General features: G+C 35.6%; 2 protein-coding genes and 1 long non-coding RNA gene across 8 annotated transcripts in view; 1 reads left to right on the forward strand and 2 right to left on the reverse strand.

The window, feature by feature from the left end:
• The window catches only part of LOC130051986 (uncharacterized), a 36,698-nt gene extending 27,403 nt beyond the window's left edge, over window positions 1–9,295 (forward strand). Inside the window, exons 18-19 of one of the 6 annotated variants that reach the window (XM_056155580.1) lie at window positions 1,885–2,028; window positions 8,781–9,295. In XM_056155580.1, the coding sequence (XP_056011555.1) occupies window positions 1,885–2,028; window positions 8,781–8,836 (200 nt within the window). In that variant the 3' untranslated portion in view covers window positions 8,837–9,295. Of the gene's footprint in view, window positions 1–1,884; window positions 2,037–7,008; window positions 7,053–8,780 lie in introns of those variants that run through there. The other 5 variants (XM_056155577.1, XM_056155579.1, XM_056155578.1 and 2 more) reach the window with 5 other exon arrangements.
• On the reverse strand, window positions 8,386–9,771 carry LOC130051987 (uncharacterized). Its single transcript, XR_008800291.1, has 2 exons — window positions 9,467–9,771; window positions 8,386–8,915 (listed from the first exon to the last, which is right to left on the reverse strand). It is a non-coding gene; the product is annotated as an uncharacterized LOC130051987 (long non-coding RNA).
• Window positions 9,772–15,977: 6,206 nt separating this feature from the next.
• LOC125680147 (transforming growth factor-beta-induced protein ig-h3-like) lies at window positions 15,978–23,716 on the reverse strand. The gene is made up of 7 exons (XM_056153529.1): window positions 23,659–23,716; window positions 20,418–20,468; window positions 17,274–17,491; window positions 16,878–17,064; window positions 16,686–16,784; window positions 16,265–16,378; window positions 15,978–16,108 (listed from the first exon to the last, which is right to left on the reverse strand). Exons 1-7 carry the CDS (start codon window positions 23,714–23,716, stop codon window positions 15,978–15,980), a joined length of 858 nt encoding a protein of 285 aa, XP_056009504.1.
• Window positions 23,717–25,725: the final 2,009 nt, after the last annotated feature.

The following is a 25,725-nucleotide window of genomic DNA, read 5'->3' on the forward strand; positions in this document are numbered from 1 at the left end:
TGGCACATTCTGAGGTATGCACCTCGCGTTGTATGTAGTATACGCATAACTTAAAATGCAAAATATCAAGTCATACGATTGATTTTTGTGTTAAATATACCAAACTTTGTTGTCTGCTGCATTTATGATTCAAATAATTCGTCAAATAAAGGTAGACCTCAGGACGTGGGTATGGAACAAGGTACCTCTCTATGCCATAAAAACCAGTATGTGTGTGTGTGTGTGTGCAAAATCTTTGCCCTAAAGCCTGTGGTTTAACGATGATCTATCCTAAAGAACTGTACGTCAATGTGTAAATTAAAATCATTCTCATATATTATGCAAACAACTGGCCAGTTTATCTGAAATGTTATCACCCCCTTCCGAATATATTAGGATCTTAAATGCGCGGTTTCAGTTCAATATGGCATTTGGAGAAATGTGTTGATGAAGGGAGGGGGGGGGGGGGGGTCTGGCTTATTAAAAATTTTAAAAATTAAACTAAAATTATGTACATAACAATTAATAATAAAGTCTGACGGCTGATTAAATTTAGACACTGGGGAGGGATTATTTATTTATTAGTAAATAATTATTTGTCACAAAAGTGAAACCACTGTGTGTTGTATCCTAACACCTAAAATTATAAATTTTCATATAACTATAAACAGTTAGGGCAAAATATATATCGATAGCTAAAAGGCACTAAGTATCATTAGTTTGTTGTATTTGAAAAAAGCTTTGATTGGGCTCAATATTCCCGTAAGCTATTTCAGTAAAAGACAAAAAAAAACAAAAACAAAAACAAAAAACAAGCGATAAAGCTAAAAAGTACAGAAAATTAAGCTCATTTGAATGGTTATTACCACAGCAAATTGTTCTGGGAAACATTGACCACGATTGACGCGCTGAATACAACTAGCCTATTGAACATGGTATATCCAGGGTCCCATGTTTGTCCTATCTTTAATTTTGCATTCTTTGTAGGAGTTATGACAATGATCACTGTTCGTTATCATTGATCCCGTGGGGATCCGGGTTAGAATAGGTCCTCGGTACCCCTTGCTTGTGGTAAGTGGCGACTAAATGGGACGGTCTTTCAGATGAGATCGCAAAAACCGAGGCCTCGTATCACAACAGATGTGGCACGATAAAGTACCCTCCCAGTTCAATGACCGTAAGCGTCGAGCATAGGCCGAAATTTTGCAGCCATCCATGCAGAGACATCGATGGTTTTTCTTTAGGGGAGAAGTGGGCAAAGGAAAATGAGATTTCCGGGATGACTAAATTAAATTAGTACAATAATATACATACCGACAAAAGAAATCCGGAATTATTAAACAAAGCATAACTCAATCAATCCGGATGCTACACGTAGATGTCAGTGCTGATGTAATCTTGAGTGTAATCCTTGGAATTTTGTAAAAACTGAATGATGTTAATTGTGTCCTCCAAAATACCCTACCTGTCCTTTACGTTGATTGTTTAATGTTTAATCACACATATAATTGTCTTTAGTGTGCCCACGTGGGTATACTACAAGGATAATACTTTTGCATCTTATTTTGGACTTTGGATACTGGAAGGCTGGGGGAGATTACTTGTGTCCCCACTAGTTAACATTCGTTCTTTTCCACTCAAGGTAGCTAATCACAATACTAACCTTGTTAATTGATGACTTTATAATCAGTATTTGGTTTCATCAGAGAATGACTGGTATATCACAATAACTTAAAACCTATGGAACTATAATATATCATAAAAATATTTCTACAATATTTCTCTATCAAAATTAAGAAATCCACATATATGGATAAACAAACATTTTCAGCCTGATTAGCCAGTACAAGAAAATGTCATATATTTACCAGTCTGTCATCATTTCTCCTATTGATTGTGTTACAGATTGGTTTCGCGTTGTACACACTCTGGAATGTCTCGGTTTAATAGCGATCATTTCGGCCACCGTCTGCAGTTTCATCTCAATATTTCTGGTAAAGGCTGAACGTCTATTCAATCTTGCGACTGCCTTATTGATGAATGCTGCAGGTACATGTGTATGTATTCAGTGAATTAATTTAATTTATTTACAAATATATACAGAGCATTAAACTATATGGCGGTACACCTGACCCAGGCATGTACAGCGTATGAGGAAAAACGCGCTTCATGAAAAGCCTGCTGATGTGAAGCGTCGCTGTTCATGATCAAGAAATTTTTATTCTATACGGTCTTTCATAGATTGACATGATGATCGGTTGCTTCATGAACATTCAATATAGAGTGAAAAAAAGCATGAAGTCATATTTTGGTTCACGTTTGGTACCACCAAACCATAGGGCATGTCCTTAGGTACCTGTGATCAGGATGATGTTCCGCGGCGGAGTGAATGCAGGGTTGTGTAATCGAAGAAATTCCAACTGTCGATAAAACATTGAACATGTGCGACATTTAATTTTTTTTATATTATTTCAATCCTATAGTTACATTTAGGTTTACACTGCAATGAAAAATGTGGCATTCCGGAGCCTTAGTCCCGATTTTAAGAATAAACACTACCGTTGAATGCAATGAATCGGCCCACTTTTACATTCTGAAAGACATTTACACAGAGCGTTGACGGAGCGTTGACTATATATCACATAAAACAGAAGTCACTCCTGAGAATTGTAAGCGTTGAAATAAAGTCTCTGGCAACAACAAAATAGCATTTCCGTCAACATTCAATGGAAATGAATTTAACGGACTGATATTGCCAACATGGGGTGTTGCTGAAACGCGGACCGGACCGGAAAATATTACATGCAATAATGTTATAAGGATTTAAGCATTTTGTAAAGTCAAAAGGTTTATTATGAACAAGGGAAGCAGAAATCACAAAGAAAACAGGAAGCAATCCACCGTATCATATACTTCACACTCATACATTTGTTTTCTCTAACCATTAACTTATCATATAAAATATTAAGCAAGCGCCTGTGTTCGTTATCTTCACCTTTCATCTTTTTCCCGGCTTTGTCATTTTCTGAACCAACCCCCCAACCCGCAATGTGACAGTGTATTGTTTCACAAATAAAGAAACAAAAAACAAAAAAAAATAAATAAATAAACAAAGTGAAAAAGACTTGAATCATAACTTAACCCCTTTTTATATCTAATGAATATGAAATATGAAAACGAAAAAAACATTGTAAAATTCCGAAATAGATATTTTTAAGATAATTTGAATTTGAATTTAGTTCTACACCTGGTATAATATATAAATATTGCCTGTAGTTTAGGGTAACATTGAAAATTTTCACCCCGAGAAAACCATTGTCCACCGAGGCGTAGCCGAGGTTGACAATGGTTTCTCGAGGGGTGAAATTTTTCAATGTTACCCTCAACTACATGCAATATTTGTTTTATTATACTGAATGTTATGTTTTAAAAAAAAAAGGGAAAAAAAAGCAGAATGTAAAAAAACAAAGCAGAAAAAGCTTACGTCTGTTTACATTTGATCAATCACTAACATGCGATGTCTTGTATATGAATACGGGTATTCCCATTTAATACAAGCGCTCAAACGACGTCGTCTAATAATCTACGGCGAACCGTACGCGCATAAATTTGAATCATGTGATAATTTTTTATAATATCACCCGTTGTCTAGAACTGTTACCTGTTCCTAGATATTATCACCCTGGAACGCATGCTTTCTGTTCTCAGAAGGTAACAATATGGTGGGTTTTTTTCAAATGCTTCTCGACCAATCACATTCGAGTATTTTACATGAAAATATAATAATGTATAGTAATATATCACATCAAATTTTAAAGCGAACGAGACCAGTAGGTATAAATGGTTTGCCTCATTTGGGATGAATTTCCGTGATAGTTCGTACATTTACCGGTAGTTTCTGTGGAAACGAGGGGGTTATTTATATTCGGTCTTTTCTATCCCCCTCGTTTCTGTCCAAGCCTTCATAAAGTATGTGGGAAATCAGTCGCGCTTCGGTTTGAATTTATTTCAGCTTACATTTGATGTGAATCGTTCGAAAACTTACATAAATCAATTCATGAATGATTTTGCCGCAAGGGAATACAATTGAAACCATTCAATTCCACACTAAAGCAACGATAATCGTCGTCATTTCAAACACTACATCCTTTCGCTATCAAATTCGCCTCCATGATAAACAATGACTTCAGCGCATGCGTCATTTCATTTTGTAAAACCCCTAGAGGCCCAGAAGGGGTAAAATGACTTACTACTAGTAAATCGCACAAAAATCTAACTTTATCAGTTTATTTCTCATCATACGCATTGCCCTTCATTTCTGTGAATGGACTTATATTATTCTTCTGAATATGAAAATGATGAATTACTGGAAACAAAATAAGTAAAAATGTAATTGTGAATAAAAAATATTAAAAGATCATTCAAAGTGCCAGTGTGTACTGAAATGGGATTAAATATCATATTAAAGGAACCGCATATCTTGTGTCTATTGAATTTCACTTTTCACTTAATGATATTCACTTTTATTTTCATATTTTATTATTATTCTTTTTATTCATTATACCTTCATTTTTTTTAGAAGGGGGGGGGGGGTATCTTCTTATAGGGAATTTCATATCATGAATTGAAAAACAACGAATCTATGACAGAACAACAAACCTATGACATAAGAACTTTATCTGTTTATTCAGACTGTTAAACTGCAAATCAGTAAAGGTGATTAATTTCATTGGCGGATCTCAACGGGGGAGGGGGTTGCATTAATTCCCCCTTTTGATTTTGGAGAGAGAGAGTTTATGCAGGAAAACGACTTTCAATCGCCCACGTCTCTCCAACAAGAGGTCAGCGCTTGGAAACAGAAGTGGTCAGTCGTAGATCCAGTTGATGCCAAGTGGAATGCTTGTCGGAATTCAATAAAGATATTTTCCAACCCGCAATAATTGTAATTCTACCTCGACTGCACCTTACCCGTTACCAACTGCAAAGCAGAAAGGTCCTTTTAATTTCAACACGTACTTGTAAAGATGTACTTACGTTCCACAATGGGCACGGGGAGATTTTCTGAAGTGGCATTAATGAATTATTACCCCCAATATCAAATTGGACATTAATTATCTAACAAAGAGATCCATTCACATGCATCCAAAAAGAATCAATTGAACTCGATTTTTAGGGAAAATGTCAAATGATCAATGCCGGATCAAAATTTAATTTTAAATATTCATGGGTGAGAGTTTCAAAACTCCTGCAAGTTTATGCAATCCGACGTTGATATTCATGTACACTGATTATTATTTTTAACATCATCAAATTTTGTCAGTTAAGTGGGGGGGGGGGGGGGGGGGGGGGGGGGGGGGGGGGGTGTTGATGAAGACTAAGTAAATCTTTTTATTTTTTTTGGTCAGACATTGAACATTTATCCATGAACATTGTAAATACGTTTTTCATTTTAAATTCTTTTTTAAAGGATGTTTTGATCGATAACTAACTTATAAAACTGCATGCATACGATAACACTGTACATTCAACAAATCCTTTAGTTCACCTCTCTTTGAAAATCAAGATCCGCACCTGATATTATGATCGAGATCAATAAAATATTATTCAATTTCATATATTTCAACACTTCTTTTTTTTTTTAAATTCTTTTTCTTCCATTTTTGTTGTTGTTGATTTTTTATTACAGCAATGCCATTTTCAAAACAAACAGCGCAGCAAATACAATATGCCCATTTATTTCAGACAATATCGAACATGCGATTACATTTAATTTAGATTTTATTTTATTTTTCATTCCACCAAACACTTAGAATAATTTATGTAATTTCCTTTTATGTTTTCTTATTTTCATATTCAGAAAAATATGTCCATTCACAAAAATACGATGCGTGTGATGAAAAAATAAACTGATAAAGTTAGATTTTTGTGCGATTTACTGAAGTAGGGCATTTCACCCTTCTTGGGCCTCTAGGTGTTTTACAAAATGAAATGACGCATGCGCTGAAGTCATTGTTTATCATGGAGGCGAATTTGATAGCGAAAGGATGTAGTGTTTGAAATGACGACGATTATCGTTGCTTTAGTGTGGAATTGAATGGTTTTAATTGTATTCCCTTGCGGCAAAATCATTCATGAATTGATTTATGTAAGTTTTCGAACGATTCACATCAAATGTAAGCTGAAATAAATTCAAACCGAAGCGCGACTGATTTCCCACATACTTTAAGGCTTGGACAGAAACGAGGGGGATAGAAAAGACCGAATATAAATAACCCCCTCGTTTCCACAGAAACTAATTTACCGGTATCCTGCGGATTAGTGTTGAACCCGAAGAAATACAGCGGGAGAGAAAGATTGAAACAACCAATGAAAACTAAGTTGAAGTTTACGATCTATGGTAAGAGGAATTAACAGATTTATTTCATAATATATGAAACAGCTAAAAGGCAACGGATAATTTATGATTGAATGGAATTAAAAAGTCATCTCATTATTAATCCAAATGTTAAGATACAAGAGTTAGTATTTACGGTATTATGCGTATGTACATATGCGGTAGTGGCGTTTTCCCACGGGTGATATAAAACACGTGTGTTCTTTCCATTTTCTTCCCGTAGGTGTCGCTGCTCGCTAAATGTAACACTTCCGTGAATGCCAAAAATTTTGTATAACGCTTTGTAAATTCTTACATAAACGTTTAATTTCGCATAATCAATTTATGGCGCAGAAGTAATAGTTAAAAGTATGAAGATGGAAGATTGAAATGGTAAAACTAATGTCTTTTATAGCTTCCATGAAATTGTTTTGGGTAAGACATCCCATTTTCTCCAGCAGAGGTATGGGACAGTATATTCCCAATTTTCAGTTGAGCAAATTCATTAACTGTGGGGTTGAATACATCACCACTTTTTTGAAAACATTGAAAAATAAATTTTGGATTGATGTATTCAAGTCGTACATTATATCACTTAATCTTATTGATGAGTCTACTGTTGCTGCTAAATTCACCTCTTTTTTTATAATCCACAGATGCATATTGGTGGATAACCCTTTTGTGATAAACAAATGGTTGACAGCAACATCAGACTGATTAATGATATCAATAATGAAGATGGCGGATAACTCCGTTTACCTGATCAGGATATAGGGCTCACGGCGGGTGTGACCGGTCAACAGGAGATGCTTACTCCTCCTAGGCACCTGATCCCACCTCTGGTGTGTCCAGGGGAGGTCCGTGTTTGCCCAACTATCTATTTTGTATTGCTTATAGGAGTTATGAGATTGATCACTGTTCGATATCTTCACCTTGCATGGTTCACAAATTAGTTTTAAACATATTTATGATATTTGTACAAACATTGAGATAATTGTTTTAGAATACAACAGCATTATTCATGCAGTAAGAGTGTGGATAAAAATTCTGATCCTGGAAAAAACATCATGAAGCTCACAAGTCCATTAATTATGTCAAATACTTACACAATTTTGAAATGTTACAAATTAAAATTTTCTTTGAAATTCTTAAAGAATTCAAACAATTTGTGGAAGATAAGACTGGGCAACAAATAACAATTACAAAGAAACCCTCTAATTTAGCTTGTATTGAAAACAATAGTGATATAAAAAACACTATCATTTCATGGCTGAAGTAATATGTTTATACTGCAAGCTGCACTAAGAAACCTTTAAAATGTCCGCTGCAATATCAGAAATGGGATTATTTTATGAAACACACAATTATATTGCATATAAGAATGGTGAAAAGAAAAAAGTTGATATTCAATGGAACAGATGAAACTTACTAAGCCCCCCCCCCTCTCTCTCTCTCTCTCTCTCTCTCTCTCTTTCTAAATATCTCTCTTCACATCCATAATGATAATTATATATAACTTGTTATATTCATGTACTTTATCATGTGTACAAAAACCAATAAAAAATTATGATGCAGAATTTTAAGATAAAATTGTTTTACCGCTTTTACAAATTTCCACAATTTGATTTAAATAAAGATAAAGCATGTCCCCTTGAATTATGATGTTATCGCAGCAACATTAATCAATCTAATTCTTAAATTCCGTTCCGTTCCGTTCCTCGTTTTAGCAACACCATGCAAAGGTCCTAGGATATGGAAGGCAACGTTTTATGTACATTTGTACGTTCTACATGTATAAGTATGCCTTCGTGAAAGATTATTAGCTTTGGCTCTTGTGATGCCAATTAATGCGAATTAACAAAATGAATATGAATAAAACGGGATGTTTTAGCATTGGAGTGAGTCAGCTTCAAACTTTAAAGAGTATCCTACGATGTCAGTTTTTAGAAAAGAACTGAAATAGTTAATGAATGGTTTGTATTTTGGTTCAATGGACAGTGAAAGTAGGACTGAAATAAGAAAACAATAGGATCCCGTATTTAATGTTTTATTAGCAGTTTTAATGTATTCCACTATGCACCTCTGGATCCATTCCATCGCAGATCACAAATTCTAAGTGTGCGTAAGAGGCGACTAAATGGGACGGTTCTTCGGATGAGATCGTAAAAACCGAGGCCCCGTGGCACAGCAGGCGATCCCTCCCAACTCAAAGGCCATAGGCGCTGAGCATATATAGGCCTAAATTTTACAGCCCCTTTACCGACAATGGTGACATCTCCATATGAGTGAAAATTTCTCGAGTGGAGTGTCAAAAAATATACAATCAATAATTAAAATAATTACTAGAAAGAACAATTCTATCATTTCCCAATAAACATTGCATATCCATTGAGTGAAAATTTAATCTAATGTTTTTCGTTTCTTACAGCTGTGTTCATCTTGATCCTATTTGGTGCCCATGTGAATTCGATTCCTCTACTATAGCGGACAAGCGTTACGTTCCGTTTGGTTTCAGTATTGTCTGTGGGGTTCTTTGTTCGGTCGCAGGAATGTGTATGCTTGCCTACAGATTAAAAAACATGAAAACTATTATTATTAACCATGCATGTTTTACACGAGGATTCGCAGTTAGATGTTACGAGGTTCCATATTATCGACACAAAACAGATTTACAAGCAAACGTACATGTAGGCCATATTATACAGCATGAAGTGAAAAATCCATTATAAAATAATAACATGCACTGTGTATATGCCATTGATTCAAACAAAAGGTCAAATGAAGATGCTTGTAGTTGTTAATTATAATATCTCCCGTTTTCATTGATGGCGAATAATTATCATGAACATCACCAGGGGAGATTTACTGAATTGGAATTGTTGGAACTTCTCTCGTTAGTCCTTCTTGCAAACTGGGTAAATTATTTTAACAATGTGAGTGTACGCCTCTTAATTGGTTTCAAGACAACCTGTATATAAAATTGAATGTTTGTTGAATGATTAAATGATTATTACATATGTCTGTTATATTAAGCTAAGAAATCTTGTCTTTAAACCACTATGAGCACTTGAAGCCGTCTACGAGTTAAAAAACATATACATGATTCTAACTTACCTTTGGACATCGTAAAACCCTCATCACTTTCTGAAATACCACCATGGAAACCACTAAAACCCACAGTAGACACATCACTTCTTGAATATAAAAAATCTGAAACAAATTCCGTTATTTTTAAACAAATTATCCGACATAAAACAATCCAAACATACTACAACTGATATCTATACAGATGGTTCAAACGACCAAATATAGTCGCTGCTGCTGCAGTAATCACAAACGACGTTTTCTCTGCACGACTTCCAAATGAAGCAACAATTCATACAGCCGAAGCAAAGGCTATACAGCTTGCGTTTGAATACATAAAAACTTCTAATGACAAACATTTTACTATATTATCAGACTTCCTATCATGTTTTCAGTCAATAAAGAACATGAATATTGATCACCCATATATTTTAGATATCTTACATCGGTACTATCTTTTAACCAAGCAAGGTAAAATAGTTGGTTTTAACTAAGCAAGGTAAAATAGTTGTGTTCTGCTGGGCCCATATTCACAAAATATCTTGCGACAAAGATGAAAAACATAATTCTGTCTGATAATCAAATACCGATCCCAAGGTCACAAGTATGTCTTCAACTTTTATAAACCATGGATGTACTTTACATATTAATTAAGAAAGGCTACTTGCAATGAAAAATAAGGAAATTACCGTGTTTGTAAAATTTGATCTTAGTCGTAAAATATTTTGTGAATAGATGCCCTGGATCCTAAGTCACATTGGTATCCATGGCAACACCAAATCAGACAAAGCGGCAAAAAATGCACTGCAAGATAATATTGTGCACTTCAAAATTCCCTACACTGATTTTAGATATTTCATTAAACTATATGTAAATTCTCTTTGGCAAATCTATTGGGATTTCTGTGACACAAGTAAACTTTATGGTATTTAAATCAAAATAAACAATTCGTGTAACATCGTAATGAAACGCCAAGACGAAGTGGTTATTTCGAGAATACGCATCGGACATTCAAAATTGACCCATGGTCACCTATTAAACAGAGAACGTCAGCCTGAATGCATATATTGTGACTGTTCATTAACTATACATCACATTCTTTCAGAATGTAGTGATTTTACACCCATACGAAATAGACTTTTTAATAGTGTTCAATCAATGAAAGAACTTTTTACAAATATCGACAATCATTATATTATACAATATTTACAAGAATGCGACATTTATAGAAAAATTTGAAATCTTTTATGATACAACTGTTTATATACACGAATTAATTTTTTTAAAAACCTGTTTATGTATTTTCAACCTTTATGTTCGTCGGATGGGACGTTAAAGGGTGTCCCGTGTCAAGGATCACAACCCCCTTGGCACGCAAAATATCGTTTCCCTGATGTTCGAAAAAGAGTAGGCTCACTGGGGGCCGTCAGGGAAACTCAAACACTCACAACCAAACATAATTCAGTAAGTTCACTGCCGTAAAATGGCTGAAATATTGCCAAAACGGCATAAAAAATCAATCAATCGATCGTAACTTTTATAAAAGTGGGTCCATGGGGATCCGGGTTAGAATGGGTCCTCAGTAACCCTAGCTTATCGTAAGTGGAGACTAAATGGGGCGGTCCTTCTGATGAAACCTTTCTAACCGCGGCCCTGTGTCACAACAGTTGTCGCACGATAAAGATCCCTCTCTGCTCAAAGGCCATAAGCGCCAAGCATAGGCCTAAATTTTGCAGCCCTTCAGCGGTCTTTGTGACGTCTCCATATGAGTGAAAAATTCTCTCGAGGGACGTCGAACAACATAATGGAAGTCAAATCTTGATATTTAGTATTTGAAGAGGAAGGTACTCAATGCACTTCAAATCAATATATTAAGCTTATCAGCCTAAATCAGAAGTGCAAAAATTTAATTTCGTACAATAATCTTGTTAGTATTTGTCAACCCAGGCCGAGAACCAGCTTTCTTGTTGCCTAATAAAGTCTCTTTGTCCACCATAGGTACTACTCCAATAGTTCTGGAACACCCAACACTGGTCATCTTCTGATATTTACTTAGAACATTTGAATTTGCGTCTAGCTATCTTCTTTCCTTTACACGACATGTACTCCTCACTATCATTTCTTTTCCTTTCCTGATATTTTGTTTCCATTTGCCCGTGTTTTTCTGACGTCTACGTAATCTATTAGTTCTTTAGTTCTGATTCCGTTTGAGAGGTGTCTGTATTATTTTCAGTTCCCCCGTTCTCGTTTTCACTCACATTTGTAGTAGTTGAGCAATCAATATCTTTTACATGTATAGGTATATGATTTCCCAAAAGCATGTACAATCGAGGAGAGGAAGTGGCAAATAGTTGACACTCGAACCCGCTCTATGAGGGATAATCCCACTTTCTCGTGAAGAGACGCCAGACAAGACGGAGGAGATACTTCGCAAGTTTTTACAAAAGAAGCCGCATATGATATTTGAGATGGTCAAGGCTATCAGATTGTATCGTGTAAATATAATAGGAGGCCGGGGCAGACCTCGAGTGATCGTAGCAAAATTCAACGATTTTAAACAGCGTCAAGACGTAAAGTCTCGGTTAAGTTCGCTATAGGAAACAAATTATTTAATAATTTCTGTCAGAAATTGTTGAGGAGCGGAAGGAGCAGATCAAAGTGATGAGGGAGAAGAAGATCAGAGGACACAGAACACGATTAGTGTGCAATAAAATGTACATAGACGGAGTTCTCTACAAGCCCCTAAACGCCCAACGCGCTCGTGATGGACATTAGGTATACGGGGGAGGGGGTCGAACAATCGATTCTAGTACTTTTCGGGAATGGAAGTAGGAGTTTGGGAAGTAAATATTGAATGTAAATATGGTTTGATTTTTTCAGTATGTTGGATAATGGTTGATATTGTGTTAGATGCGTCTTTGTGTGGTAATGAATACGCAAGATCGCGACTACTTTTTCCGTCTTGGTTTTAAATTTTACTTTCCCCTTTTAAAGTCTCGCGAGACCCAGAGTATGCGAGAATTTGGGCATGTTGGTAAATAATACCAGTTCTGCAACTTTTGTCGTGATCGATTCACCCGATTTTAACAACGGTGTACTATCATTGCTTTGCAGTAGACTGTAGTAATGATTCAAGAAAGAAACATAATACGCAGAAATATCCACAACTGATATATTTTAATGGAAAAGTGGTGGATTTTTTCCCACTGCTGTCAGCCAGGAAATTCCTAAAGCTGAGAAGAGCTTGCGTCAAAATATATAGCTTCGCGAGCTAAATTCAGAAGTTCATTTTTCCTGTATCCAGACGTTTATACACACCTTTCATTTTAAAATGCTTTTAATTGTGGAAAGCACATGGAGGTTAAATCGTCTTCCGATGCCATGTTTTGAATAAACAAAAAATGCCCAAGATCGACACGCTTTTCCGAACTTCTTTGCAAGAGAGTTCCACTAACTCGGTATTTACAATCTTGCGTATTTGATATCTTTCCCCAAGGCAAAGGGCTCCGGGGGAGGTCTGTTTCTGTTATTTTGTGAAAAACATGTTTGAATTTGTGCAACTTATTTCAATAAGAAATAGAAAAACATAATTTTGCCAGGTTTTTGATCAAGGCACAGAGTCTAAGAAACTTCTAAAGATTTTACATACATGTATGTCCATCCTCCATATTTGGTCACATAAGTATTTTTGCATGATTACACTTGCTGGTATATTGTTACTTGATTGTCATATAATTGTATCTTTATACCCATGAGATGTCTCACAATGTTTCAATAAACTAACTAAATCATAGCTATGACAAGGTGCAAATTGTGAATAAATAGACAATATAACTGATACTAGTATACAGACAAACAATAGCAGCCTCTGATTCGCGATCTCAGGGGCATGAAAATATGGGTGTTGTTAAAACGCGGAACGGAAATTTATGAATTAGAATGATTAATATAGCCATGAGAACACTAATACTTGGGCAGATATCATTTATTTTGATTAAAATCAAAACTTTTGAAAGAACAAGGTACGGTTGTATACATAAAAAGGCCCAAAAAATTTCTCTGTATAAAATGTGTCTGGAATTAACCTTAATCAGCGTTTTAAGAAAGTAAAATAAATGCCAGGTATACCATGTCAACAAAATCAGAATGATAGTCCTAAATGGATAGCATTATGACATCATGAATAAGGCATTTCCCGCCTTTTTCTCAAAATAAGCCTGAAAACTTTCAAATGTCATACAAATTATTGCTCAGGAAAAGATGTGCGCATTTGTCGAGCAAAATGAAAATGATATATATTGTGTATTATTTTGAGATGAAAAACATGCTTCAATATGAATTTGCTCGACGCATGCGCTGTATGTTTTCTAAAAGGAAAACCACCTGAATTTGTGGATATTTTCATTGAAAATGGTTTTTTTGCAATTTTATGCCAACTTCAAGCTCTCGTCATATGACACAAATCATTTTGCTGATCAAACTGAGTGAATTTTGGGTTTGCTAAACTATTCCTTAATTGAATGCCAGGATTTGAGCTCCATGTGAAATCATCAATATTTTGGGCCAGATGACTGTAGAAACTGTACCTACTTCTTTGCTAACAAGCGGTTAAATAATTTTGCACCATAAATTGATTAAGCTACAATTGTGTCAATCTAATTAAAATTAGAATCTTTGATCCGCTCACGTATATCGCTACACAAGGTAGCGATATACGTGAGCGGATCAAAGGATCTAATTTTAATTATATTTAGATTGCAATTGTGTAAGTTGAATGTTGGTATAAAGTTTTCAAAGCGTTTTACATGGATTTTGTAATTTCAGCATTGGCAGAGGTGTTACATGTAGCAAACAGAGGGTAGAGAATGGAAGGAACAGATTGGGTTCTCTCTCTCTCTCTCTCTCTCTCTCTCTCTCTCTCTCTCTCTCTCTCTCTCGCGCGCGCGCGCGCGCGCACATGTATATACACCTATTAAATACATTGTTAATGGACGTTATGATACATTTATTTAGCATACAGTAATACGGTCAGACAGGGAGAGCGGTATGTATAATACACCGTACGATAATTCATTATCTTGTCTACTATGACAAAGCCTGGAGAAGTGGATGGTACCCACAGGCATTTGCTTACTATTTTCATAATAAGTTATAATGATTTTAAAATACATTATGTAAATTCATTGAACGGTGAATTCTGAACATGACTCCCCGTTCTCTTCGTAATATCCGCTTCCCCTGTTCCTGAGACTTTTGATTTTACAAAATGCTGATCTCATAAAATTATTACATACACTATTTTTCCGTTTCTCGTTTTCGCAACACCATGAAAACGTTTCATATTCTGATATATTTTTGTATGGGGAATATCCTGTCCTGGGACTGCTATTGGGGTATGGGGAACATCCTGTCCTGGGACTGCTATTGGGGGGGGGGGGGGTTATCAGATTGGTGATGGTTGTATGATATGCATCTACTGATTAAAAGAACCGCTACAATCTTCTGTACATTAATATATATATCTTGTATAACTTTGAAAAATGAACTGGATTGAGAAACAAATCTCATATTTTAAGTATCATAGAGTAGGCACATGTACATATTAATGACAGCAGTTCATGTTCAGAGGCTTAAAGAATTTGTATTAAAGTTTCTAAACATTAAGCCATTACTTGGTCAAACATCACCACCAACAATAAATCAAATTATGAAGGCAATAAAATTCCTTGTGGTCAACACCTGTATTTTGTGTCGCACACACCCCCACTATCAAACCATGGTAACGAGCATATGGTTTGACAAGCATACATATAAATAACAACTGTTCTTACCAGTGGTACTTAAGGAATAATTTTATTAACAAAATACGTTACTGGATAATAGCATAGCTTGGTACAGATAATAAAAAGCATAATCTACACAAGATATGTTACAACCCAATAATATCTCTCACTATCAGTGCATTCCTCATAATACCTCATTCATTACTTAATTGATACGAACTTAATCATTTATGTTTCAGGATGGACTGTTATTGATCTCATAATGCTTTAAACAGCAAGTTATTTTATTTAAGAAATGACTTGGAAGTTTTTGAAAGTACACGAGATGTACATTGTATATTTATCTGGAGTCTCTTCATACCACTCCGGCATATTGAACGGATCGCTATGTCGGTATGGGGAGGCTCGAAGTATATAATCTCAAATATTTTTTAAAAAACTGAAAGAAATTTCTTACATTTACACTAATTTTGCTAACAATATTAAGGAAAGGGAAAAAACCAGAGAGGGTTAAATATTGAAAAATAAAGTATGGGTAACAAAATAAAGACCTGCACTGCATAAGATTTTAGATATTTTATTTCATTTTGACTACAATACATACTATATACAAAGTAAATATTTTCCCTATATGAATTCAAGTGAATATGATTTTGTTAATACATAAGTAGAAGATGGTAATGAGCATGGAATGTGGTATGAATGTTTTTGGCAATGATATGAAATAAGAATTTCAATGATATATACAATGGAAACGTCTAGCCCACGACAAGGCTTATATAATACCGATCTGGTACCATCACGTGATCTATGACGTGAATAACACCATTGGTTGCCGTTACGTCTGCTTCTGTCACTTGTGAATACAGATTTAGATAAACGTTCTGACCTGAAATGTCAAGTAACACCAAGAATTATTTACTCCATTTATTTATAGACGTTTGAGGAAAATTATATTCCTCAATCAAGTTCGACTGTTAATTATTACAGTGCACATTGTATTGTCAATTATTAGTACAAATATGCCTTCAATAAAGGGTCTTACTTGTCATAGAAATTTGAACTGAATCTCCGTTTGTATCCAAAGTTGATAATTTCTCTTTATTGAATAATCCTGCAGAATATACTGTGTGTGGAACTACATGGTATAACAGGACCTCTGAAAAGTGATTATTAAACTTGTTAACTCGAAAATGTATGATCCCCCGAAATGTATGATCCCCCGAAATGCTGTAGACAAACTTCTTTTTGCTGTATTTTGATTTATAGTTATAATCACAGTAGACAAACACCGCAAAATTAAAAACTACGGAAAAAGCCTACCCATAACATTTCTATGAAAATAAAACCTCGAATTTAACACTACGTGAAAATTGATAGAAAAGAACCGGATGCCAATGTAAAGGCACGGTATATACAGTGAGCATCTATAACACAATCTAAAGTATTACATTAAAGTTGTTTACCTCTAAGCATATTCTTGTCATTTTCCAATCGCTGTAAAGCCGCTGTACTGAGTTTAGCAAAAGCAGCATTATTAGGAGCAAACACTGTCAAATTATTACCTGCAACAGTCAAAGAACACAGATGGAGACTGGCGAGCCAGAAGAGGTCATGTTTTGTACACAATACATTATACTATTGATGTCTTTGCTTACCCATTAGATCACCAGCGAGTCCTGCTTGTGTGACTTTAGAAACGAGGGTGGTGAAATCATAGTGATCGTTAAGCTGAGTGACAATGTCGCCTGCTGGAGCAATCATTACAGCATCGATGATATGTACCACGCCATTGGATGCCAAAATATCAAAAGCATTAACCCGTACTCCGTCTACAGTCACTGTCTGTAAAAACCAATGATGACCGTTCGTGTTCTATATCATTCGATTCATCAAAAGAAATGTTTAGTTTGCTAGGTTTACAAATCATCTGTTGACTTGCATATAATGCGATGATTTTTCAAAACAAAATTAATGAATGGTGATTCAAAGAAAACCTCGATTACCAGATTTTAAACATACTCTTTTTTTTAAAAAGTAAATGGTATATTTACCAAGTTATTGAAAGGGTATACGTTGAATCTTATTTTTGAGCCTTCGAGACTAGTGACTTGTAATTCGTTTGATGCGGCAGATTTCACAACAGACCCTGGGACCACGTGGTACTTCAGAACTTCCGCTAATGCATTTGTGTTATTGGAAAGATATGCTAACGTCAGAGGAGGAAGCTGCTCAAACGCACGATTCGTCGGAGCAAATACAGTAAAAGTTCCTGAAAACACCACAGAATAGTTTTTAATTTCGTGAAAATATTATAGTACATGTACATTTTGAATGAACGTAAAAACTAAATAGTTTTACGTAACATTTGTAGTCTGGAACATTTTTTGGATTAAATTTGAGCTAATAAAAAATATCAAGAATACAGTTATCCGAGTTGATATTGAAATTTCCTTCTTATAGATTCCTACCTCCTAGTAGCGCGCTTGTCAATCCAGCTTTTTGAACCAGTGCAATCAAAGTCGTTAGTTGTTGATCTTGCAACACTTCTATCAAGTTACCACCCAAGGTAAAATGCAAACAAGATGTAACGAAGAGCAATTTAAACATGTTGAAATTTCCGACGAATTCGTTACAAATGCTTAACTGGATACATTTATATACTATGTGTTATAAAAGGCTATAGATGGGTCTCACGTGTGGAATCATGAGTTATTTATCGAAATTGTTATCTTTCACAAAGTCACGGGAGTTCATTGTATGATGACATAAACGTACCAGTAATATCAGCCTTTTAATATTTAAACACTGGCAGGAGAAGAATCGCTTAGGAGAAAAGTTGAAATGCTAATCTGTGCAATCACATTTGAAGCTTTGGGGTCGTCTTGTTGGTACTTTTCCTCATGGCTGCAATGGGCTAGTCTAGGTAGTAGTCGTATTTTCGGCATTCATTCTATTTACGAATTAACACACATGCAAATTATTTATGCAGAGATTTAGCACCTAATCTCAAATTCTTAAAAGACCTCAATATTTCTTGATAATGATTTTAAATTTATATTTTCTGTTATACCATTGTAACAAAGATTAATTCCGTGATTGTTTTATGTTGAGTCGGCCATATTTCGGTGGTCAAGTTTAACGTACATGTATGCGTCACCGGAAGGTTTCATAACCTGCTACATGTACTTGTAATATTATGGTTTTTGCTAGGGTTGGTTGTTTATTTTACGTCCAAACGAGACTTTTTCACTTGTATTAAAACGTCACCAGTTGTAGGTGATTAAGAGATGTGTCTAGTGCTTACAATGTAGTAGTGAGGGTTATTTAGCGTGCGAACGCCTAGCTCGACGCGAACTGTGATTTTCACTGCTAAATGCCGATAGATTGGCGAAGGAGCAACACTACCAATGTTAACGTCTTAGGTTTGACGCGGCCATGGCACGGGCCGGGCTCAAACTTACGACCTCCCGGTTACGAAGCAAACGTTCTACCACTGAGCTACCGCGACCAGTTTGAATGACCTATGATTTTCACATTTAAGAGATAAGAGACCCCTGTGATATAAGCCTAAATAGTAAATTAATTATTTTGTTGATGTAAACACAAACTTACTTCTTGAAAACTGTAAGTAGTTGAAAAGGTGAAGATAACAAACAGTGATTAATCTTATAACTCATATAAAGAATACAAAATTAAGAGGCTATAAGTTTATGGTTTTCTCCATAACTACATATGAGCCCATTTTCAGATTTGAAATTCACCTGATACTGAATATTTTTCTATACTAAATACCCACCTAATTACAGATTTATACTCCGTTTGAAAGTTTATTTGTATTTTGAACTGCAAAGGTTAACTATGTGGCAAAATCAAGCATGGTGGAACTTCAAAACGTATTCTGAGAAACATGACTCTTCGCCATTTGTGTATACCGGATAGATACAAAATAATGTAAGTATATTCAAACCCGGTAACTAGCTATCGGTAGTGCTTGTAGTGCTGTCTACTAGTGGCTATATAGTTTTTCTCAATTCAAGAATTCTTCAACAATTGTAAAATTAACTTCTTACCCCGACTGTCCCCTCCCCTTTGAAAAACGATACTGCGAAACTTAATCCTTCTCATTAATTTCTTCATTAGCACATTTTTATTGATATATATTAACGTAACATATATAAATGTAATTACAGGTATGAATTCTTTTAAAAACGCCCACATAGAGTCCCGAGCCACGTCACCCTAATACATGATACACTTTAAAGCCGCTCCTCTCCGTCAACAAAACATGGTTTCTATGTCACAATACATCATAATTATCTGTACGACTTATCTGTCGTCGTGTCTCATGGAGACACTCCTTGCTCTTTCCCCTGTATATTGAAATCAATTATCATAGAATGTGTATTTAGTGGTAAATAATACAACACAAATATTGTTCGTAAATGTCGCAGGCACTGTTACTAGTGGGATACTGTGAACGTCACAAAATGGAATACAAGCATATATGCCCGAGATGAAACAAAGCACGAGACCGTTTTACAATTTATTGTTTGGCATGACCACAGTGGTAAAAAAAAAAGCATGAACATATACCAAATAAACTGTAGGGTCGCTATTCAACAGGGCTCACCCCCAAACAACATTTTTATGTGTCGTCCGTTACGGTTGGGTTAATAACAATCATATGTTTACCGACACAATCAACATACATTGCAGTCACAATTGTATTTAACTTTTAACCTTATTGAAATTATCTGTATGAAATAAAAATTAACATCCACATATCAAAAATTAATAAATCAACATCACATATCAAATCCCGTGGGGATCCTGGTAAGAATACGTCCTCAGCACCCCCTTGTTTGTAGTAAGAGGCGACTAAATAGGGCGGTCCTTCGGATGAGACCGCAAAAACCGAGGTCCCGTGTCACAGCTGCGAGCAGAAGGTCCCTCCCTGCTCAATGGCCATAAGCGCCGAGCATAGGCCTAAACTTTGCAGCCCTTCACTGGCAGTGGTGACGTCCCCATATGAGTGAAATATTCTTGAGAGGGACGTTAAACAATATTCAATCAATCAATCCACATATCAACTGTTAGTATCACAATACAATATCCAAATTGAAGGTGGCGGTTTCACCATATGGACAAGCTGATGAATTTTATGCTCATGCAGAAAATTCTACAAGGTTGTCCACCTCGACATGGTGGGGAGGGATAGGGGCCTTCAAATAACAAATGGCCACTGCCTAAAAAAAATTCTCATATGACATTGTGATAATCGTATTCAAGGGAATTCTTTACTTATACCTTCATCCGCAAAATACTCAATCACCCCTTGTATGTTGTTAAGAAAAATATAATTTCCCAAATCAGATAAATGAATCCCATCCGCATAAAGTTGCACAGGTTTACCCATGAATTGAGGATGGGTGATATTTCCCCCGCAATCAAATACCTGTTTATCTGCCTAACAATTCACATGTTCCATGTCTCTAACATTATGGGAGTGCCTTCAGGAAATACGGGGAAGATGAAAGGACCAAACCAGCATAGTATCAACGAAGACGCTCGAAAGTCCCCAAGGGTCTCTACAGCCCAGTAGCTAAGTACTTCGTTACTAGCTTGAAAATACGGATGTATATTTAATTGCTGTTATAAAATTTAGAAATTCATTTCAAAATTAAAGATTATCTCCCTCATGCATAGCTCTTATCCTTAGACAAATTTGACTCCACTTTTTTGGCACGCAGTTTTTGGCTATAATAGCTCTAAAACTTCATTGTTATTTTGGATTTCAAACATTTCGGTTGAGCATCACTGAAGAGACATTATTTGTCGAAATGCGCATCTGGTGCATCAAAATTGGTACCGTATAAGTTTTTACATGTTCCACTTGATTCGATCCAACAATCTCGAAAGTTTAACTTGGCTTAAATCATTGGCCCACAATGAATAAGTAAAAAATGATGATAATCTTCTGGGGTAGCTAGGTACCTAACGTTTCGAACTAAGTTAATGAATTTTAGCCCCACCCACTCCCCCACCCCTGCCACCGAATATCTAATCCTCATTTATTCAGGCCTAGGCTCTGTCCCTCTGATCTAATTCGTGTTGTCATTTTTATAATTGACGAAACGACTATCCAAATTTGTCAAAGTTGTGGGGTCCCTGTACATCTAACATTCCGTAAACTTTCACATGATCAAGGTGAAGATAACGAACAGTCATCAATCTCATAATGCCTACACTACTGGACGGGAAACGTACTGAGAGTTCCATTTTTTGCAGATAATTACTGTTATTGTGCTGTTGATTACCTCTGATAATTACTGATATTTTTACTGTTGGTACTGATAATTGCTGTTGATACTGATATTTACTGCGGGCTATAAGTGCTGAGGGAAGTAATGTTGGTACTGAGAAGTGCTGATAAATGCAGTGGTTAATATTGATCGCCTTGCAGGAGGTGTGATATTAGATATATGAAAATACACAAGATGTCGAAAGAGGATACTCAATCGGTCATATATATACAATGTGTATAGAATATATATATATATATAATCCAAATTCAATTATATATCACACTGTCCGGCAATTAATACAATTTTTTTTAATTAACAACTCGTCGCAAGTGCTTTCATATATACATGTATAAAGCACTAAAATCCAACAACACTCAACATCCGAAGTGTCGGATCTAATAGTAGATACGAGGTCAAATAAATAAAATGCACTAAAATGACCTACGACACGAACAACAGTAAATTGTCAAATTTTCGGGACGACCTGATCCACGGGTTAGAAATTCTGAACACCACAATGCTAACAAATCTTATGCTTTAAAACGAGATGTGTGCAGTTTATAATGATTGCTTTATGACATCAAAATACCAAGTATGATGGCATTAACACAGTCATTTCTGAAATACAAATCCTCCGTGAGGATGAAAAACACCAAACCATAACACAAAGGGTCGTTCCAAAGAGGAAAGAGATTGGTTTAGAATGGTTTGATTCCACAGCAAAGCAACTCTACTGTTGGATATATATATATAGGCGTCATACTTTCCTGAAACACCCGTCTTTTAAGCTCTGTCTGTAAGAGGTCTTCAAAATAGCATATTTCTGACAGGTTCCATTGATAAATGACGAACTGTTGTACCGGATATCATTTGATAACGTCAGCGATGCAGAGATGAAGTTTCAATTCGATTGAATGTGGTTGGAGACAATTGTGTCTTGTTGCTTATGGGTTATATTTCTTATTGAAATTTACAAAGTACAATACGAAAAACTAAATAATTGCTTTTCAATGCTACATTGTCATTCGGTATATAGGACAACTTAGAAATACGACTTTTAATTTGATTAACTTTGAAATATTAGGTATCGGATTGTCATTCACCCTTGTTTACAATGTCAATGAACCACATGAAAAATTTACTGCACTTTTAGGGTGCAACGTGTAAAATTTACTGTATTTTAAAGGTGTATTTCAAAATTAAATAGAGCACAGCTGGAACAATATGGAGTATGCATGTATATGGACAATCTAAAACAGGTAACGGTCAACAACGTAATGATGGAATATTGAGAGTTGACCATAAATAAATGTATGACAATTTCATGACATTATTAATCATTTTAAGGATCGGGGCACTTGACAGCGCATGTGAAGCATTTATACAGAATACACGGAATCGCAATAAAACGAAAACCTTCTTTTTCACAAAAATTAGAGCTTAAAACATTCAGTAGACTTTTTACTTCGATAAATTTTAAACCACAAAATTTGTCAAAAAAGAGAAAGAAATGAAAAACAAATCTCCGTGCTTTATTCATGGATGATATTTACAAGATGTCGTGATTGCTGTGTTTTTAATGAGACAGGGCAAATTCAATTGAAAACACTCAACAATGAAATTAAATTGTAAATTGGATAACATCTTTTCTTCATCCTTGAAAATCTTTATCAATATACTTTATTAATCTTAATAAATTCAAATCAGCACAATTTCAGCATGTATCCCTCAGTTGGACATCCTGACTCAAGTATACGTCACATGTGCATCACATTGCATGTGTATGCTTGGTTACGCTTATCGAAGGAATATTTGTATTCTTGTACAGTTAAGGGGGATACATGATAAGTTATTTCATTACTTTTAACTCCTGGCGTTTCATTAGGGGGGAGGGGGGGGGGGGGGGGCTTGAGCAGCGTTTGGGACTACTAAAACACTTAGCTATTACATGTATATTGTCAATAGAGTTATTTCATCATTCTTTCAACACTAGTTTGAAGCCTACCAGATTTCGAACTTTGACCCTTGACCTTCCAACTGCAGTGGTCAAACCTTGTCGTCAATGGGACAGGAGACAGTGGATGTATAAAAAGCCTGCCAAACTAATCACCGGACACTGTGGGTCACGTACAGTCAGCGGTAACGAACCTCTCATTCTCCTCTGCACTCTGCTCCATCACTCCAGACATCATGATCAAGGAAATCGTCCTCGTCCTGGCGGTTTTTGGTTGCGCTTGTAAGTTTATATTTGAACAATTCGGATTTAAACAGAGATGTTTTGGATTATTTATGTGGACTATTTCAAATTGATGCATCCAGTGAACTATTTTCGATTTGCCACTAAGATAAGGATACTAATATTTGTTACACATTGTTTACAGTGTTTAAAATGTTCCTGTATTTCAATGGACAATATCTGTATCACTTTTAATGTCGGAAAAGGTCGCCATTTTATTTACAGCCGCCCAGCTTAATAGAAATGTTGCCCTGCTGTGGGCCCTAAGCTCCGGCGGTAAGAGTAATGTTTGGTGATAGTGAACCTATTATAGTATTTAGAGTACTGTAGAGTTTCTGATGTGAAAAAATATTTTACGGTTCCATTTTGTTTATGTTACAAAATCTGAACATTTCCTGTAACTGGTAGATTACAGTAATTTAAAGACTGACGAGAAAATCTATGATTACACCATATGTTCAGTAGCATTTATTGGTAAATGTTTCGTTTGCGACATCTTTGTGTTTGCTCCACTTGGACTAACTGTTCATATGTAAAGTCAGTTTATGGGGGTGAAGGTTTCGTGCTGTCTTATATATACGTGTACGTATTCATGGTGTTATAATCGTTATATATTCCTGTATTCGCAAACATGACTATTACTACTACATATACGTATAGTAGTGCGAGTATCAAAATTCTTGGTTGTTTAGCACTGTCTGTACTTGTGTTTCCTTTTTCGTTTACTGAAACGTATTTCATAGAAACAAGTGATAAAATATATTCACTAGAACGTTTGGATATTTTATTTCCGCCTCTCTTTACTGTAATACATAACCTAAAATAACTTATTGTTTAATTTGATCGTGTCTTTTCAGATGTAAGCGGACAGATGAACCCCATGGCACTTATGGCATTGTCCAAGGGAGGAGCTGGGGGGAGAGGCGGCGTCGGGTCAATGATGATGCGGCTCCTGAACAACCCGTACAGTCTTTGTAAAGAAACAGAAGGGGTTAAAGCTATTCCTTGCCGCAGCGGTAACATCTGTAATCTCCTTTCGATGAAACAGTACCGTCTTCCCAATCTCATGAAATGTAGCCCTGCTGGTATAGGCTGTTGTCTTAAAGATTACATGTCTCTTCGGCTTAGCGAAATGATGAACTGAGCAATGCCGAGGTAAGATACTATTATATTAATTCTAACCTGCTGACCAATTAATTTTCCCCCAAATAGCTTGAAAGACAACTTTAAACTTGCCGAAATTGAAGGATTAAGATAAAAATGTGTTATTACATTTTATATATGAAATTTGTCTTGATGATTATTACAGTTGCAAAATTATTGTAATATTCTGACCACTCGTTTGAATTTTGTTTTCTGGTCAGTAGAAATGAGAACTGTTGATTTGCATAAATTTTGTCTGGAAACATGTCCTTCACGACTGAAAATCTATGCGAAATGTGGTTGATGCCCGAGTGATTTTTCCAATATTAATCTATATATATTTCCTATAATCATCCACAATAATTACAAACTTCAGGATATAAACATGTTTCGTCTCAGCCAAGATCATACTTATACGTGCTTAATACCATATGTATTTATTTGATACATTATGTTCAATCAATCAAAACCATATTTTTCAATTCGAACAAGCATTATTAAGAAAATTGCTAAAACACTGCATGTCCCCCTACTCGTTTCCCCGGAAAACTAAATTTATGGAGAGAGCCGGGGTATCTCATGTAAAAGTAGGTCAACTGTGCGAAAATCTATAGCGAACCTCAAAACATGACTGATAAAGTGCGAAAAATGAACCCAAAATGGCAGTGGAAGAGCTAACCTTTATCATAAAGTTCGATTTCACCGAAAGGCTACTGGGTTTTTAACAGCTCCGTGATATTAATAGATTCCAAGGCTGTCGTCACTGCTATTTCCTCCGAAATCGACGATACACGTCAATTAACACGTCAACTTACTTGT

The sequence above is a fragment of the Ostrea edulis genome, chromosome 2, assembly GCF_947568905.1.
Source record: "Ostrea edulis chromosome 2, xbOstEdul1.1, whole genome shotgun sequence".
Lineage (NCBI taxonomy): Eukaryota > Metazoa > Mollusca > Bivalvia > Ostreida > Ostreidae > Ostrea > Ostrea edulis.